The sequence below is a fragment of the Ascaphus truei genome, chromosome 1 (genome assembly GCF_040206685.1).
Source record: "Ascaphus truei isolate aAscTru1 chromosome 1, aAscTru1.hap1, whole genome shotgun sequence".
NCBI classification, from domain to species: domain Eukaryota; kingdom Metazoa; phylum Chordata; class Amphibia; order Anura; family Ascaphidae; genus Ascaphus; species Ascaphus truei.
In genome coordinates, this window is record NC_134483.1 from 538436989 (window position 1) to 538453922 (window position 16934).

General features: G+C 44.0%; 1 protein-coding gene across 16 annotated transcripts in view; it reads left to right on the forward strand.

Annotated features, from left to right (window-relative positions):
• Positions 1–16605, forward strand: part of DYSF (dysferlin) — a 406918-nt gene extending 390313 nt beyond the window's left edge. For 12 of the 16 annotated variants that reach the window (XM_075573113.1, XM_075573169.1, XM_075573215.1 and 9 more), the window contains 3 exons: positions 1983–2092; positions 2747–2894; positions 12563–16604. In XM_075573113.1, coding sequence (XP_075429228.1) covers positions 1983–2092; positions 2747–2894; positions 12563–12601 — 297 coding nt within the window. In that variant the 3' untranslated portion in view covers positions 12602–16604. Of the gene's footprint in view, positions 1–1982; positions 2093–2746; positions 2895–12562 lie in introns of all 16 variants that reach the window. The other 4 variants (XM_075573096.1, XM_075573123.1, XM_075573141.1 and 1 more) reach the window with 1 other exon arrangement.
• Positions 16606–16934: the final 329 nt, after the last annotated feature.

Genomic DNA, 16934 nt, shown 5'->3' on the forward strand with positions numbered 1-16934 from the left:
TACCACATGTGCCGGTAATAAGTAGAAAAAGAAATCCACTCAAACCCTTAAGTAAGAAACAGTCTCCAAAAAAGATAGGGGAGCGAGGGACGGCACGGGGGAAAAGAGGGGACACAAAGGAAAAAGCAATAGGATAGTGTTGCAGGGACCAGATGTAATGCAGTCTTGATGATAAATCTTCCGAAAATGTTACTTACAGTACATTTTTTCAGCGAATAAAAGGCACGTCACAACCTGTGGCAAAAGTCAGGTGGGTGATCTGGTGGGTGCTGGGGATCTCGGTAAAGAGATAAAGGATACGATAGCGTAGACCATAAAAAAAATATATACACCTTATATCTATTAAAAACTCCAGAGTGCCCACTTACAAGAAATATATTCCTTAAAGCAGTAAAACAATAACAGATCCCAGCTGGGATCTCCTGAGTGCAGAGCTTGCTGCGATCTCACCGCCTTCGTGGACGCTGGTGTCTACCGTGAACGTCCATCTGTTGGTGTTGCTTCCGGTTATGGCCACCACGGAAACAATGGACGGATCTCTCTCTGACCCTTCTCAACTTCTCACCCCCTGGGTACGGGACTCAACGCATTTCGCTGCCTATCAGCTTCCTCAGGGAGTCATGTCTCTGTCACATGCCTGATCTTTCCATGGCTTCCTTATAGACCCCAAGCAAGAGCAATATATTATTCATAGCACAATTGAACAGAAACTGTGTGAATTATTCTGGCAGCTGGTTTGAGTATTTCTGGAAGTTAGAAGCACAGTCCTGTAGCGTTAGGGCTTCTGATTTAGGGGAGATATCCTCTTTATTTGTGACCTGACGTGCACCCTTTGATATTGTTTCATTAAACCCGTCACTCCCAACTCTGGGCAAGATCCACAAAGCTCCAGTAAATCTGGACTCCTAACATGTTGTCACCTGAAGCAGGAGTGGACGTTACGCTCCCGGAGGTCAACGCGTATCCTGAAAGCTAATTATATGCAAAAATGACCGCCGTTCTACTTCTAATTAGCATAGACTTGGCTGTTATGTTATTGCAGCATAATGTTGCATTGTCTTCCAATAACAGGACTTTAAGTAGGTCTTGGCATTACTCCAATCCATATACCGCATGTTCAGGAAGAGAGGAGAGGGAAATAATGCCGGGAAAAAGTGCTCTGTTCGTTAAATACCTGATTGTAGTATTATACCATGTAAAAGCCCTATTTCAGGTGTGGATGCGAGTTTAAGTATGGCCTAATTAACGTAATGTTAAGTCCCTGCTTTAACCTTAACAAACTGTGGTGGAGATGCGATGTTCTGAAAATGCCTCGTTTGCATATCACTAGCTGTTGCTATAGTTAATACAATGCTTTTGGCGGGCGAAAACGTGACTTAGCGTTACGCTATTGTCCTATGAAGATACACCGTTAGTATTAACGTCACGTTAAGCGACGCAATGGATCTCGGTGTGTTGCAGTCACCTCTGGCTGCATAGGGGTTAATAAAAGTCTTAATGCAACTAATAGAGCACATTGGGAAATATTTACTAAGCAGTGCTATTACATAGGACACCTACTGGCAGTGGAAGGCCCCTAATGGCCCATCCACTGAAATGGGCCAGAAGGTGGCCTATGGAATAGTAAATATGTAATACAAGTCATTCAAAGGTGTTGTCCCTGAATATACTCCCTCTCACCAGACAGGCCTTGGTAAGGTCTTCCCCCATTCCTAAAGCGTTTAAGATACAGAGTTTCAGGTCTGAAATTGACTCAAATGTGTGACTGGAAGTCACTGAATTTACACATTGTGCAAAGAGTACACAAAAAGCTGTAATGTTTCGCCTGAAGAAGTCAGAGGTTTATGGACAACGACATATACCTCATATAGAAATCTCATGTCGGTCAATATGTCGGTGTCACAAACGGCAACAAATCTCTTCTGTCTAAGGAACCAGACCTACTGTATATTACATGTTCCCCATCATTGTGCTTCTTCCAGGGCAAGTTAGAAATGACATTAGAAATTGTAGCCGAACAAGAGCATGACGAAAGACCAGCTGGCATTGGTCGCGAAGAACCAAATATGAACCCCAGACTGGAAGACCCAAAGTAAGAACTAACATTATTTCCTTCACTCCTCTAAGAGACTGCGGTTAATACATCGTTAACGTTAAACATGTTACAAATTGTCTTAAATAGCTGTCGCAAACATACTTTTTGTATGTACAGATGTAGTAAGACTAACTGGCCTCGGGGTCGCGGACAAACAAGTAAAGTCTACGGCAACGGGCACAGTGTTTGCCTGTATCATGCTGCTGGGGTCCATGCTTCTGAATGGAACCCAACGCAGTTTTACCAAAAACTTAGGCAATATAAAAGAACGGTCATGACATGCAACAAAGCTTAATGTCTTCGGTGCCGTTACCATGTGTGGTCACTTGCAGCGGTGGTTGCGGCACCAAAGACATTAAGCTTTGCTACACGTCATGAACGTTCTTACCTGTTTTATATTGCCTAAGTTGTTGGTAACCACCTGAGATCAAAGTGCATGATTCATACTTTGTGTCTATTGCCTCTGCCTGCTATGAATTGCATATTACGAAGCAAAAATCCGTGCATCACACTTTTACCATAAATTGTTTTTGGAGCGCCAATGGGTTTCCTTGTGGGAATTCCTCACTCAGGGAGACCAGCATTGGGGGAATGGTCACATAGCTTGCAGCTGTTTTATTAATCTGAGGCTGTGTTTTTGTTTGGTCGTAGGCGTCCAGAAACATCGTTCTTCTGGTTTACGTCCCCGTACAAGACTTTGAAATACATCCTGTGGAGGAGGTATAAGTGGGTCATCCTCATCTTCTTCATGGTCTTCATCTTGCTGCTCTTCCTTGGGATCTTTTTGTACTCTTTCCCGGTAAGCAACTTACCATAAAAGGTTTTAAGAACCATCCAGTTATAGGAATCAAAGAATAAAGTTGGTTAGGTTTCGAGATAATATATTAACATGCACACGAGTAACTCATCAAATGTGGCAACCCAACTGAGTAAGTGTCTTGTGGTATATAACACACCAATGATATTGTGGCACAACATAGATTGTTATTCTATTTGACTTAATGAACCCCTTTGATTCTAAAGATACCACCAATTATTTGCCAAATGGAATAATATACCACATACATACAGATGAAGCCAACTGTATTGCACCAGTTGTCGTGCAGTAATGCACTAATTTGTGCAGGCTTCATTGTATTGAATTGCAAATTATTGGTGCGATAATGGGTGCAATAACGTTGGCTACATCTGTATGTGATCAGGAATAAAGCTGTTGGACCTAGAAATTAGTTAAGCATCTTAAAAACAACACGGTCATATTTACTTAGAAGTGCTACAGCATTAGGCACCTGCAGTGGTGGAAGCCACTTTACGGCCCCATTCAAGTTAATGGACCATGAAGGGCCATATTTACTAAGAAGTGTTAGTCCATAAGACGCCTTCCATATTACAGTCTATTCACTAAAATGGGCTCTATAGCCATATTTACGAAGCCGTGCTCGGAGGAGTCTTATGGAGTTGAACTGCTTAGTAAACACGGCCCCCTTATGTATTCTGCTAGGAGAAACAGATTTTGGCGCCGATTTTGGAGCACGGATGGACAAGTTAATACTTTAATATTTGTTATAAGCTCATCGAACATGCCTGTGTGCCTGGATTTAATTTGCTGCATTACATAGTGGTAACGTCTGGGCTTTTCTCCAAATATTACGTGCCACCCACATCTTAAACTCTCTGGTATTTGAATATTTTGGATATCACTCAGTAGATGAATTGCAATGCTTTACATCTTAATTTACTGTTACTCAATCCAGCTTCGCATCATCACGGGCTTGGGTAGATTGCTAAGATTCTGATATGCACCTTAAACCAAAATGACCTCAATTAAACCCGTGCAGACTTGGAAGTGTGAGCTGTATTTGATCAATGACATAATTTCCTAATACCCCAGCACACTTCCTACCTGTTTTCATTCTTGACACTATTAAAGCAGCAATATTCCCCATTTAGCAAATCTTCCAGAGGAATTCCCCAACAGTATTTCCATGGGAAGCACCCCCAATATTGGAAATATATACAGTACAGTACATGTGTTGGTCCAGGGGAAACAGCATAAACATGGTCATTGAGTATAACATTGTAACATTGTGTATGTCATTGTATAGTATGATGTCATAGAGTATAGTATGTCCTAATAATGTCCCCTTTCTTCATTGGATCACTGCGGTCTACAGCAGTCATTTTTTGTTTTATCAATACCAGCCAGGTACCTAGTAGGCTAAATATTTCTGTCAACGCGGCTCTGGTAATCGCTTTGTTCACCACCCTGTAAGGCCCTTATTATATATGCGGTGACGCCGCTTCTCTGTGTAGATTCATTTAGTTGGAGCTCATCTCTTCTCCAGTACAGGGACCTGCGTCCCAGGATAGTAAATAGGGGTCTAAGAGGGAATAAGGGTATCATCACCTTGTGTAATGTCGGTGCTGATCATCCTACAGTGATTAGTTTTCTTGTATGGGGAAACCTATTAAGCCACATATCACAAATATGGTCGATCATCTGGTTCTGCTCCCCAGATCCTTATTTTCAATACAAAGACAAATGAAACAATATAGTACTAATATCTTTATTTATGAAGCCGTTACAGTATTTTTGATAGCCTATTTAAGATTAGGCATATATTTTTAAACTGATGTGAGTATTTAAGATGACGTTCCCATTTGTATGCCATGCACACTTAAAAGAACACAAATGCTTATCTATTCAAAGCATCACAACCTCATATATATATATATATATATGTATGTGTATATATATATAGATACGTATATAGATTTTTTGGTGATTTGTCGACCACTGTGTGTATGTATGTATGTATATATATATATATATATATATATATATATATATATATATATATATATATATATATATATATATATATATATATATATATATATATATATATATATATATACATACATACACACAGTGGTCGACAAATCACCAAAAAATCTACTCGCCGAACAAAAAAAATCTACTCGCCACCTAGTACCACACGTGTGCTGCTTGGGCCAATAGGAGCTCGCCACGATGTTAAATCCACTCGCCCGGGGCTTGCAAATGTATAGGTTTGTCGAACACTGTACATATATATATATATATATATACAGTGGTCAACAAATCCCCCAAAAATCTACTCACTGAACAAAAAAATCTACTCGCCACCTAGTACCACACGTGTGCTGCTTGGGCCAATAGGAGCTCGCCACGATGTTAAATCCACTCGCCCGGGGCGTGCAAATGTATAGGTTTGTCGAACACTGTATATATATATATATATATATATATATATATATATATATATATATATATATAGCTTTTGTGTTGACCACAACTACAGTGAAAACGGACCTGCTCTACTGTATAATGTGGAGTGTAGTTGCCAACTGTCTAAAGATTCTTCTATGTATTGAATAGAGATCAAAAATCATTATCGGACACTATGCTCCAAAAAACAGTAGTTCAAAGTCCCAGTAGCTATATATATATATTGTTGATAATGATTAAAAAAAATTGGAGCAGCAAAAGATTTCTCTATAGAGGAAATGATTGTGTAGGGATCTTTTGAAACCTCACTGGTCTCTTCAGGTTTCCAAGTGCAGACTTTTAAAATAAACCTGGGTCTAGATCAGTGGTAGGCAACATCGGAGCTTCTCCCCGCCCCCTCCAGTCCGCTTCTTAATGGAATGGGACATTTGGTCGGGGCCGTTTCGCTGCAACTAACGCTGCAACTATATGACCGCCGACGCTTTGCCGCAACTCGCCCTGCCTCCACAGCCGGTCCGCCTGTAGAATCCCCATCGCCGGCCGCTTCTAAGGTCATTTTTATTACTGTTTGTATGGGGTTAATTTAAGAGTTTTAGCGGTTAGGGTAGGTGGTTAATTCAAGGGGTTTTAGGGTAAGGGTTTGGCCAGGGAGTTTTAGGGTAGGGGTTTTTAGGGTAAGAGCTTAGGTTGGATGTTTTTAGGGTAAGGGCTTAGGTTAGGGGGTTTTAGGGTAAGAGCTTAGGTTAGGGGGTTTTAGGGTGAGGACCTAAGGTAGGGGATTTTAGGGTTTTATGGCAAGGCACTTATATTAGAGGCGAAGTGGCCGGCGGTGGCTGCTTCCGGCTGTGGGGTGAGTCATTGCAAAACGACAGCGACCAAATCTCCTAGCCCGGCTTCTTAATACCGGCACTCTAATACTTTCCCACTCCTTGCCTGACATTGAGAGCTAGCGATTAGCACAGGAGAGGAGCAGGGAGAAGCGACAATCCACCCCAGCAATATCTCACTTCCCTCTGTCCTGGGTAGGGAGGGCTGCAGGGGGCGCCAGCAGTGGAGGGCTGCAGGTCATGACCTTGTGCTGCCTGTTGCCCACCAATGGTTCTGATTCACGCTGTTAAATTAGGGCAACTATCATGACGTTACGTATAACACGAACCGACGTTATTTTTCCTGACTTAACATCTTTTTTACTAAGCTTATATATGCTAAAAACAAGAGGCACTAAGAAGACGAAATATTGAAGAAGCATACATTGATTATTATAAAGAACATTTATAGTAATGCCACATCAACTATTAGATTACATGAAGATACAAGCAAGATAAGGATCAGCAAGGCAGTGTGGCAGGGAGACACCGTCTTACCAGGATCAGCAAGGGAGTGCAGCAGGGAGACACCGTGTCACCAAGATCAGCAAGGGAGTTCAGCAGGGAGACACCGTGTCACCAGGATCAGCAAGGGAGTGTGGCAGGGAGACACCGTGTCACCAGGATCAGCAAGGGAGTGTGGCAGGGAGACACCGCGTCACCAAGATCAGCAAGGGAGTTCAGCAGTGAGACACCATGTCACCAGGATCAGCAAGGTGAGTGTGGCAGGAAGACACTGTGTCACCAGGATCAGCAAGGGAATGCGGCAGGGAGATGCTATGTTACCAGGATCAGCAAGGGAGTGTGGTAGGGAGACACCGTGTCACCAAGCTTTTCACAGCAATACTTGAAGAATTGTTCAGGACATTAGATAGGGAAGAAAAAGGAATCAAAATCGACAGGGAATATTTGAGTCACCTACGATTTGCAGGTGACATTGTTATTTTTGCCATAAGTTCAGAAGACCTCCAGCAACACATTAGAGAACTCGCTGAAGCAAGTAAGTATGTGGGCCTCCATATTAATATCAACAAGACCAAAGCAATGTTCAACAAATGTGTCAATTCTGCGAAGATTGAAATAAGTGGAATAGAACTGGAAGACTATGTCTACCTTGTCTGGCAAATAACAATGGATGGGAACCTTTTGAAGTCAATAGGAGAATGAAGATCGGATGGAGGCATTTGCAAGAGACACAATATTTCAAGGGGAGCTTCTGCTGTGCCTCAAGAAGAAAGTTTATTCTGCCCGTGCTCACTTATGGATGTGAAACTTGGGCTCTATAATAGTTACATAGAGGTTGAAAAAAGACATATGTCCATCAAGGTCAACATATGCTAAATTTAGACGACGGATACTTATTCTATGCGAAGACAATTCAGAAGCATCAGACAACGCAAAGAAGTATGGCGAGATATACTGTATTATGGGTACAACCCAAAGAAACAGGAAAAGAAGGTATGGGTTCGAAATCAAATGAAAAGTCTGCGAGATCAGCACAAGGGTGAAGAAGTTAAAATGTCAGTGGGCCGGACATATCGCAGGAAGAAATGACCATCGTTGGACAAAGATGGTAGTCGACTGGATTCCAAGAGAGATTAAAAGACCAAGACGACAACCAAGCATAAAATGGCGAGGATAAAATCAGAAAATTTGTTGGAGCAGCGTGGAGAAGAGAGAGGTTGCAACCTCAGTACCTGGAAGATCATTGGGGAGGCCTTCATCCCGTAGGGGATCGACAAGGGCTGAAGATGAATATTATATACTGAGTGTGTGTGTGTGTGTATGTACTGTATATGTGTATATGACTCTAGTCTTGATGACACATGCCATATAGCACAGATCTGATGGCCACTCTTTCTTGCTCATGCCAGATGGCTGAGCCGTATCTTAAAATCACTTTATTTTGCACATACACAAGTAAAGGTTCATTATGTGTCTAGAAAACATAAAAACAGGGTAATGCCTGTGAATAAAACAGAGGGATCTACAGTATGAGTGCTGTATCCCAAAAATGAATGCTGCTTTAGAAGACTGAAACTACACTTCTGCATTGACCCACTGGATGGTGCTTTTGAACTGGCCATCAACATGCCATGTAATATGTCTTTTTATCATGTGATTTTCAATGGAAGCATTTTCTTTGAAAACTATGAAAAACCACATGTGATCTGAACGTGGTTAGTTTCCTTATCCCTTAATGATGTTTACAAACCATCCGTAGTCCAATAGCCAATTTTTCTGCTCGATATGATTTCCCCGCCCATGATTATAATTACAACTGGTTTTCTTCACAGATTGATATCTGCTCTCTTCACGTAAAAATGTACACGTATATTTGGACAGGACCCTATAACAGCCACTGTCACGGAACTAGTAAAATCATTAAAAACAACTATACAGGAATGCTGTCTACTGTATGAAAGACAAATGTAGGCCAATTAATTAAAATGTTATACAGCGCTTGAGAGTACAGTACATAATGACTACAGTAAGATGTTGTAGTTTAAGCCCTGCTGATTTATGGTGCTACATTGCCACTGGAGACCAGGTTATTTACACCTTTTTACCAGGATCGTTCATTGAGCAAACCAAGGTAATGAAATAAATTGTAATTTATTCGGCATAAATTCGCTTACACACAATGATACACAAAATACAGATGAAAAGACACACTTACTTTGGGACTGGGCTTGAAAACTAGACTTTCCTACAGTAGGTAGCCCGGAATCTCCTGGAACCCAAATCGACATAAAATTCCATACGCCTGCCACCTCTCTCCCAGGCTCCACCATGTCTGGCAGAACAAGTGCATCCCGGAGGACTGCCTTTGATCTCCGTACCTAGTACTCCGCTTTTCCCTGCTGACCAAATGCTATTCACACCTCTGGACATCCTCTGGTTGCTTTGAACTCAATGTCCAGCAGACTTACCAGCGCCTATGCGTTTGCACGGGCTGCCTGTTTGGACATCGGTTCCGAATGTGAAAGCCCACTACATTGCATGAAAGTATATTTTAATACATTAAGGTATATTGTAATATACTTCTGAGTCTCTGGGTACAGGGGACAGAAGAAGAAAGATTGTAGTTTTATTTCTATCTGCCTTATTCCCCACACACTTTCCCTTGGACTCAGTCTGGACCCTTTACTGTTTGTGGGTCACCTAGGCACTTGCTGGGGTACCCCCCTTAACCTAGGGATTCCCTCAGCTACAGGAATATATGTTTTATCCCTGTGCCCCTTTCTCCTTTCTGGGCTGTGCTGAAGCAGGGTAGCCTAGTGGTGAGTCGCGCTTGCTTTTTCAAGGGGAGATATTGCTGGGGCAATGTGCCTACATGTATCCAAGAACCAGGCACGATTCCCGGGTACATTTATGTGGGGACCGACAACTCCGGACCCCAACCTCCTAGTCACATTCTGTCAGCGGTTCCTCCGCAGAACCCCCCTTGAAACTCATACCCCAGCAATTCCTGCTCGCTGGCACGCCCCGGAAAGGGAAAAACACAGAAACATGCTTTTAATACAGACAATACAGTGGGATGGTACAATGTTACTGGGCCAAAGCGCTAACTCTCTTGGACCCTTATACACGGATCCGGGGTAACCAAAACGGGCTTAACCTTTATTTGAGAGCCTGGTTACCCCCTACCGTAACATGGAGTATTTGTAGCTCGAAGCTGGAACAGAGCCTTGTGGAATGAACCACACTTAATGTATCACAGACAGCGAGGTCTTTACCAGGGCTCCAATAATTGAATTTCTGGTTCCAGGGTTGTTTTTTTAAAATGAAAGCAGAACATTGTGTACAGGGGAAATGTGCTGTGTTCAGGAGGGATTATTCAGCGTTTTTGAAATGCCATAGTTTGGATTTTGTTGTTGTTATAAAAAGCGGACTTGGAAAAACAATAGTTTTACATTAGAAAATGTCCATAAATAAAATGGCACCCACTTCTTTTCCCATTTGAGGTGGGAGGATGAAGTGGCTGTTCTGCACCAGGTTTATTTACCATGGGGCCTTTTTAAAGTGTTGGAAACCCCAATAACTTCACCTGTTCTGACACAAGCAAAACTGTACATATGAGTCCCCCTACTATGTATTTATTTATTTATAAAAATGTGCTACCCGGAAGTAATACATGGAGAGTTACCTCTCGTTTCCAAGTATGTCCGGGCACAGAGTTATAACAATACATGGTTACATTAAAAGAACAGGGTTATGCAGCCAATTCACTGACATTTCAAGGACAGATAGAGTAGGAAAATTGGGTACAGGGGATAAAGGGCTTGTGATTTTCCGATTTGAAATAGAGCAGCTTTAACATCAGCAAGCGGCTCACACCCTTTGGCCGCGCCAAAGGCTGTCCGCCTTTGGGGCAACGCAGATGTACACTGGGGTGGTTGATTTTCATTGCAGCTGTGAACAAAAAGTTCTTTGTGTCCTCTTGACTCATTAACATTCCAGTGGGTGGGGTTGACGTTCCACAAAGTACAAGCAAATGTTAACCCTTAGCACGCTGTGCTATTGTAACGCAAACTGTTCTGCAATAGCATGCGCTTTTTATGTTTGATTTTCACCTAAACAGGCAGACGTACATAGCGTACAAGAGACAGAGATTGAATCTTTCTAATGACGTTTATTACACTGATATGTTTAACCCACAATCACTGTATATAAATGAATGTTATCTTTAGTGTGGTGTAATTCTAGCCTTACAAACACACAACCCCTGCAAGGGCAGAACCCAAACCCACCACACCATATACAGAAGTAGCCAGACTTACTGTTCTCGGTGCCGCGTTCGCGTGCAGTCACCGGACCTCCGTGTGCCGCCACGCCCAGTAAACAGATTGCGGCCCGGGAGGATCAACTCAACGGGGGTCCCTGCTGCTTCTGACTGAGACCTCGGCAGCATTAATTCTACCAAGCCAGCCACGAGTCTGTAAGAGCTGCGCAGAGGAGCCCCAGGGAGAAGCGGCCTCTCTGTGTCTCCCCAGAGCAGCTCTTACAGGAATACAATGTATGTTTGAACTTAATTTTCTCTACAGGATAGAAGCATTGGGTCTCCGGAGCTGAACCCCATTAATGTCAGCCCCGGGGACAACCTGCTTCCGGAGATATAGACCTGCGTAGGGGGTGCAAGTAGCCGCCCTACGGATGTCTATATCTCTAGAAGTGGGAGTGTCCTCAGAGCTGAAATTAATGGGGTTCAGCTCCGGAGGCCCCCCTGCTTCAATCTTGTAGAGCAAAATAATTTCCTCTAGTTTTCCCCCTCATGACATAGAGGCCCATATTCGGGCACTCCCATCATCAAGGGGCAGGACCGAGCTGCTCTTGGGGGACACGGATGGAGGTTTCTTCTCTGAGACCCCTCTGCTCAGCTATTACTGTCTGGCCCCGGACGATAAACGCTGCTTTGATCCTCCAAGGCCTCAAAATTGGCTGTTTGCGGGGGCCGCGGACAGACCGCGTATTTCAGCGCGTTGGTCCACTGTGCCGGGGACAGTAAGTATGGCTACATCTGTATCTTTATGCCAATTGGATTTCTACTGGGTTTGTGATCTAATATATAAACCGAAAGATAAAAAGCCTCAGTGCTACATCTAATATGACAAATGATATAGTTAAATAGTTATCTGTGTCGCTTCTCATAAGGGAGGTTCATTTAGTTAAATTCTTTAGGCCAAAGTGTTTTTAAGCCTGTAACCACGCCTAGGTGTGTCCTTATTACCGGTCCTAACACTATCTGTGAACGTTCTCTTTACATCTCGGATGGAGGAAGAAGTTTTAATAGACTTATCGTTCACAGGGGCATCACAATACCTGCCATTTAAAAGTGGGTTGGGTGATATTAAAACCAGGGAGGAGGCGTCCCACACACACGAAATTTACAAACACACACAACCCCTGCAACCCTATCTCTATTACTCTCTCCCTCCTCTCTCACATTCCTGTCTCACTTCACCTCTCCCCATCCCCTCTTATACAGTACACTGCCTCTTTCACTCACTCAATGCCCCCTTCCTCTCACATCCCACCCCTCCACACACTCAATCTATCCCCCTTCCATCCTCACATTCAATCCCCCCACCCATTCACTCAATGCCCCCCTACCCCACACACACACCAACTTCTCCCCCCACCCCATATATACCTCCCCAACCCCCAAGAATCCCCGCCCCTTACCCCCCACCAATAATAGATATCACTGGATTTGGATGAGGTCGTTGCACATTGTCAGTCTGTCTTTAACCATCTCTTTGTTTCTGATATTTTGAGAATTGTTCCACATTTTTTTTCACATCTGCCCTTCTGGTTTTCCTCCTTTAGAACTACGCTGCGATGAAGCTGGTGAGGCCCTTCAGCTAACCTGGAACCCACGGGTGCTCACGGCTCGGGACAGGGCTGCTACAGAGCGCACGTGGTTATTGAAACGACTCTCTGGGATGATGGCAGCCTGAAGCCAAACGCTTTAGTGATGGACACCGAAATCAAACTGCTGTATGCACATGTAACATATGTTACTCTTCCAGCAAGTATATAGCTTATGTACTGTAACATGGCATGTACTCCGAGCCCCCGGTAAAGCAGCGGCCCCTTCACTTATTATTTCACCTGCCCCAAAGGGCTCGAAAAAACTAGTCATTATATTTGTATTAAATCCGATTGCAGCAGGGTCCCTCGCGCTGTCAAACGCCATTTTCCACCCAGAACTTATTCATATCAATTTGGATGTTAAATGATGAGCTTAGTTTTAAAATATGTAAACAAATCAAAGATGGTGAGCTGATTATGTCCCCCACAATCCCCCCCACAATCCCCCACTCCCCCCCTCTCTCCAACTCTACCCCCTACACTCTCCCACTCCCCCCCACACTCTCCCAATTCCCCCACTCTCCCTGACTCCCCCCCACTCCTACACTCCCCCCACACACTCCCCGACTCCCCCCCACTACTCCACCCCCCCTCCACTCCCCTAATCCCCTCCCACGCTCACTCCCCAACTCCCCCCCCACTTCCCCACACTTCCCCCCACACTCTCCCTGACTACCTCCCCAACTCTCCCCGACTTCTCTCCCCCCTCCATGCTCCCCCACTCTCCCTGACTCCCTCCCACTTCCCACTCCCCTCCCCCACTTCTTCCCCCACACTCCTCTACCCTGGATGTCCATCTGGTCACTTTTCGGTCACTTTATCATGATCTGATGAAGTGATATGGGGGTTTATTTACGGAAGTGTCGCGGCTTTTAAACTGGTACAAACCCAGTGCAAGGACAGCAGCAGTCATTTTCATTAAAGGAAATTAACTGCACTAAAAACCCTGGCGTGTTTCCTTTAAAACATACGGGGGGCGGGAGGGGGGGGAGTATTTACTGTCGTTTCCTGGCTGCAAAACAGGGGTAGAGTCTGTGCAAAAGGATTGCCCCAGATTTATCAACGGAAACCCCCTCGCTTTCACTGGGGATCCTTCTCTTTATTGAATATGGCTGTTTCTGCTCTGCAGCTGGGAGACTTTAGTGAATAGATTCTATTGGGTTTACCCCAGTTTTGTTCCAGGAGACTTTAGCTAATAACTCCCTCTTTGCCAACATACTGTATGTGCCCGGGAGACTGGCAGGGAGCCACATCTCAGCAACAATGATTTATATGTTTTAAACGGTTGACTTATATGAAAAAGGAAGGCGCGATTTTAAATACTCCACATTTGGTCAATGTTGCAGTGCAATATTTATTATCCCAATCACTACAGCTCATGTCATGGGAATCTGATTCCCAGGACTCGGCAAAGATAAATGAATGAAGTGGAAATAGCCGTGTCGGTGCAGAAGAAATGAGTACGTCAGTATTAGGGGATACCTTTTAAATTTGGACTACCCATCAATATTATAAGACAAAGATAAAGCAACTAAAGAGTGCATTCAAATGCCTTCCATGGGTTCACTTCTTCCAGTGATTGAACTGCACACAAGTGTTCTGGGTAATGACGTACAAATGACTATACTGAGTGTGTCACCTCTGTAATAATGCAGAACCCCTAACTAAACAAAATGCGGAGTCCAAATGGACAATGACACTGTCTTTGGAGTCGGTGCTTTTCTGATTCTGTGTTTCCTTTGCTGTGCATGTTGTGTAATGAAGCAGGTATAAGCTCTAGGGAATTATCACTGCAGAGAGGAAGAACTCCCTGTGCTCAATTGAACACCATTACCCAGAATCCTCTTGTGATGAAGCAGGTATAAGCTCTAGGGAATTATCACTGCAGAGAGGAAGAACTCCCTGTGCTCAATTGAACACCATTACCCAGAATCCTCTTGTGATGATGCAGGTATAAGCTGTAGGGAATTATCCCTATAGAGAGGAAGAACTCCCTGTGCCCAATTGAACACCATTACCCAGAATCCTCTTGTGCAGTTTAATCACTGTGACAGGAATGAAGACGGTTTTAGAGACCTGGAGATGACATGTAAGATGAGTCTCTTTGCTTTGCCGCCCTTTGTGCGGTGAAGGGGTTTTGTCACCATTTTTTCACCCCCAGCATAAACTTATTGTGTCTGGTTGGTAACAATCCACAGCTATAAAGTAGAGAGCTACTGTAATACAGTGGCAGAAGGAAGGTAATTATAGGAGACCTACCTTCCAAGCTGACGGATTTCCCTAGAAGGGACCACATATACTTCTCAGCCGCCTGCATATTCCAACACAAGCATTAAGTGAAAACTCACTGACAGACCAGGTGGTCATTGCCTCAATCCTTAAGCGCCTAACATAGGAAAGAACCTAAGTTACGTTACAAAGCCTTCATAAAGAGTCTGAAAACTGCATAGAGATGACTGCTGCTTTAGCAGACTGTATACATTTCTGCCTTATCCCCTTTGATGCGGAACGGACCCGTAGTGTATATAACACGTTGCCTTATTTCTGTGAACATCACGCAGTCTCCCGTGCGAAACGCGTAAGAGTGGATCGTTTTGCTGTTATGTGTCATTAAAGCTCTTTGCACTTACCTGTGATCCAGTCCCGGTCTGCATCTTTTTTACAAGGCAGCTGCACCACCTCATCTCGTCCAATCTCTAAGATCTCGGGAAATAAGTCATCTCCCGGTGTGTGTGACAGAGAGGTCTGCAGTTTAATAATGAACCTTCATGTGCCTTTGTGTTTGGCCTCTCAATGCGAGTGGCCTGTGTCTGCCTCACCGGGCTGTTAGTGCAGGACTGGACCATTGTAATTCCAGGACTAAGGATGTAATAGGGATACACTGATGTGCTTTTCATTCAGCAATAGGGAAAATCGTTCCAGCCCATATGTGGTGGAGAGGCCCTATCCCAGAACCTCAGACACAGGTTTGTAACTGGTTCATATCGTACTGATGAAAATGACGCAGTGATTTCCGAGTTGATGGTGACAGAGACCTACAGATCAGGAATCTCGTACGTTTCCAGAAAATAATGTATGTTTCACCAAAACAGAAGACTGCTGGGGAGTTTTACAATGTGATATGTGATCAAGGGGAGAAAGAATGATAAAGGGAAAAAACGGACTGGGCAAAAAGGAACTGCATCAAGATGCTGTATAAGGGGAATGGGTGTTAATAATGAGGGAGGCATGGCAATAACAATGGTTTGTGGACCATCACTTCACATTCCATTGCAGGCCGCTCCAGCCATGAAGCAGTGGAAATGTCAGCGTTCAGTACAGTAGAAGCCAGGAGCCGTGTTGGCATTCCAACTGCCAGCGATCATGAACCGATCCGGTGCCGGCAGAGGTTGGGATTTTATGTTTGGAATATCCAATGAAGGGCATTGTGTAGCACAGATTTATTAAACGCCCATCATACTCCTGACCTCAGGCTGGGTGACAGGCATCTCTCAGCAAATAAAGATCCGGACAAATTGGGGGTTAGTACTGTTGCCCAGAGAGGGCCATATACGCTTAATGTGAAGACTCCTGCATCATGCGTAATATTTGAAACTGCTTATATAGCAGACTGGTTTCATATTTTTGTCATTTGAGGCACTTGTATCAGTCTCCTGTCCTGGATGCACAACTAACCGGGCACATATTTATCACAGCAAAAAATCCAATTGTAGCTGGTAGGGCCTTTCTCTGGGATAAATCTGCTGGAAGGGTTAGCTCTAGTTTTGAAGCTGGGACAGTTTGATACATACAGATGTAGCAGTAACAGCTTTATTGTACCTACTGACAATGCAGAATATCACAAAATGTCCCAGCATAACGCATCAGTGGGAGACACATCCCTGCTACATCTGCACCCACTGCTACATCTGTAACCCTGCTGCATCTGCACCCACTGCTACATCTGCACCCACTGCTACATCTGCACCCACTGCTACATCTGCACCCACTGCTACATCTGTAACCCTGCTGCATCTGCAACCCCCGCTACATCTGAAACCCCTGCTACATCTGCAACACCTGCTACATCTATAACCCCCTGCTACATCTGTAACCCCCTGCTACATCTGTAACATTGCTGCATCTGTAACCCCTGCTACATCTGTACCTCTGCTACATCTGTAAGCCCCACTACATCTGTACCCACTGCTACATCTATAACCCCCCGCTACATCTGTACCCACTACTACATCTGCAATACCTGCTACATCTATAACCCCCTGCAACATCTGCACCCACTGTACATCTGTAACCACTGCTACATCTGCAACCCCCCTGCTACATCTAT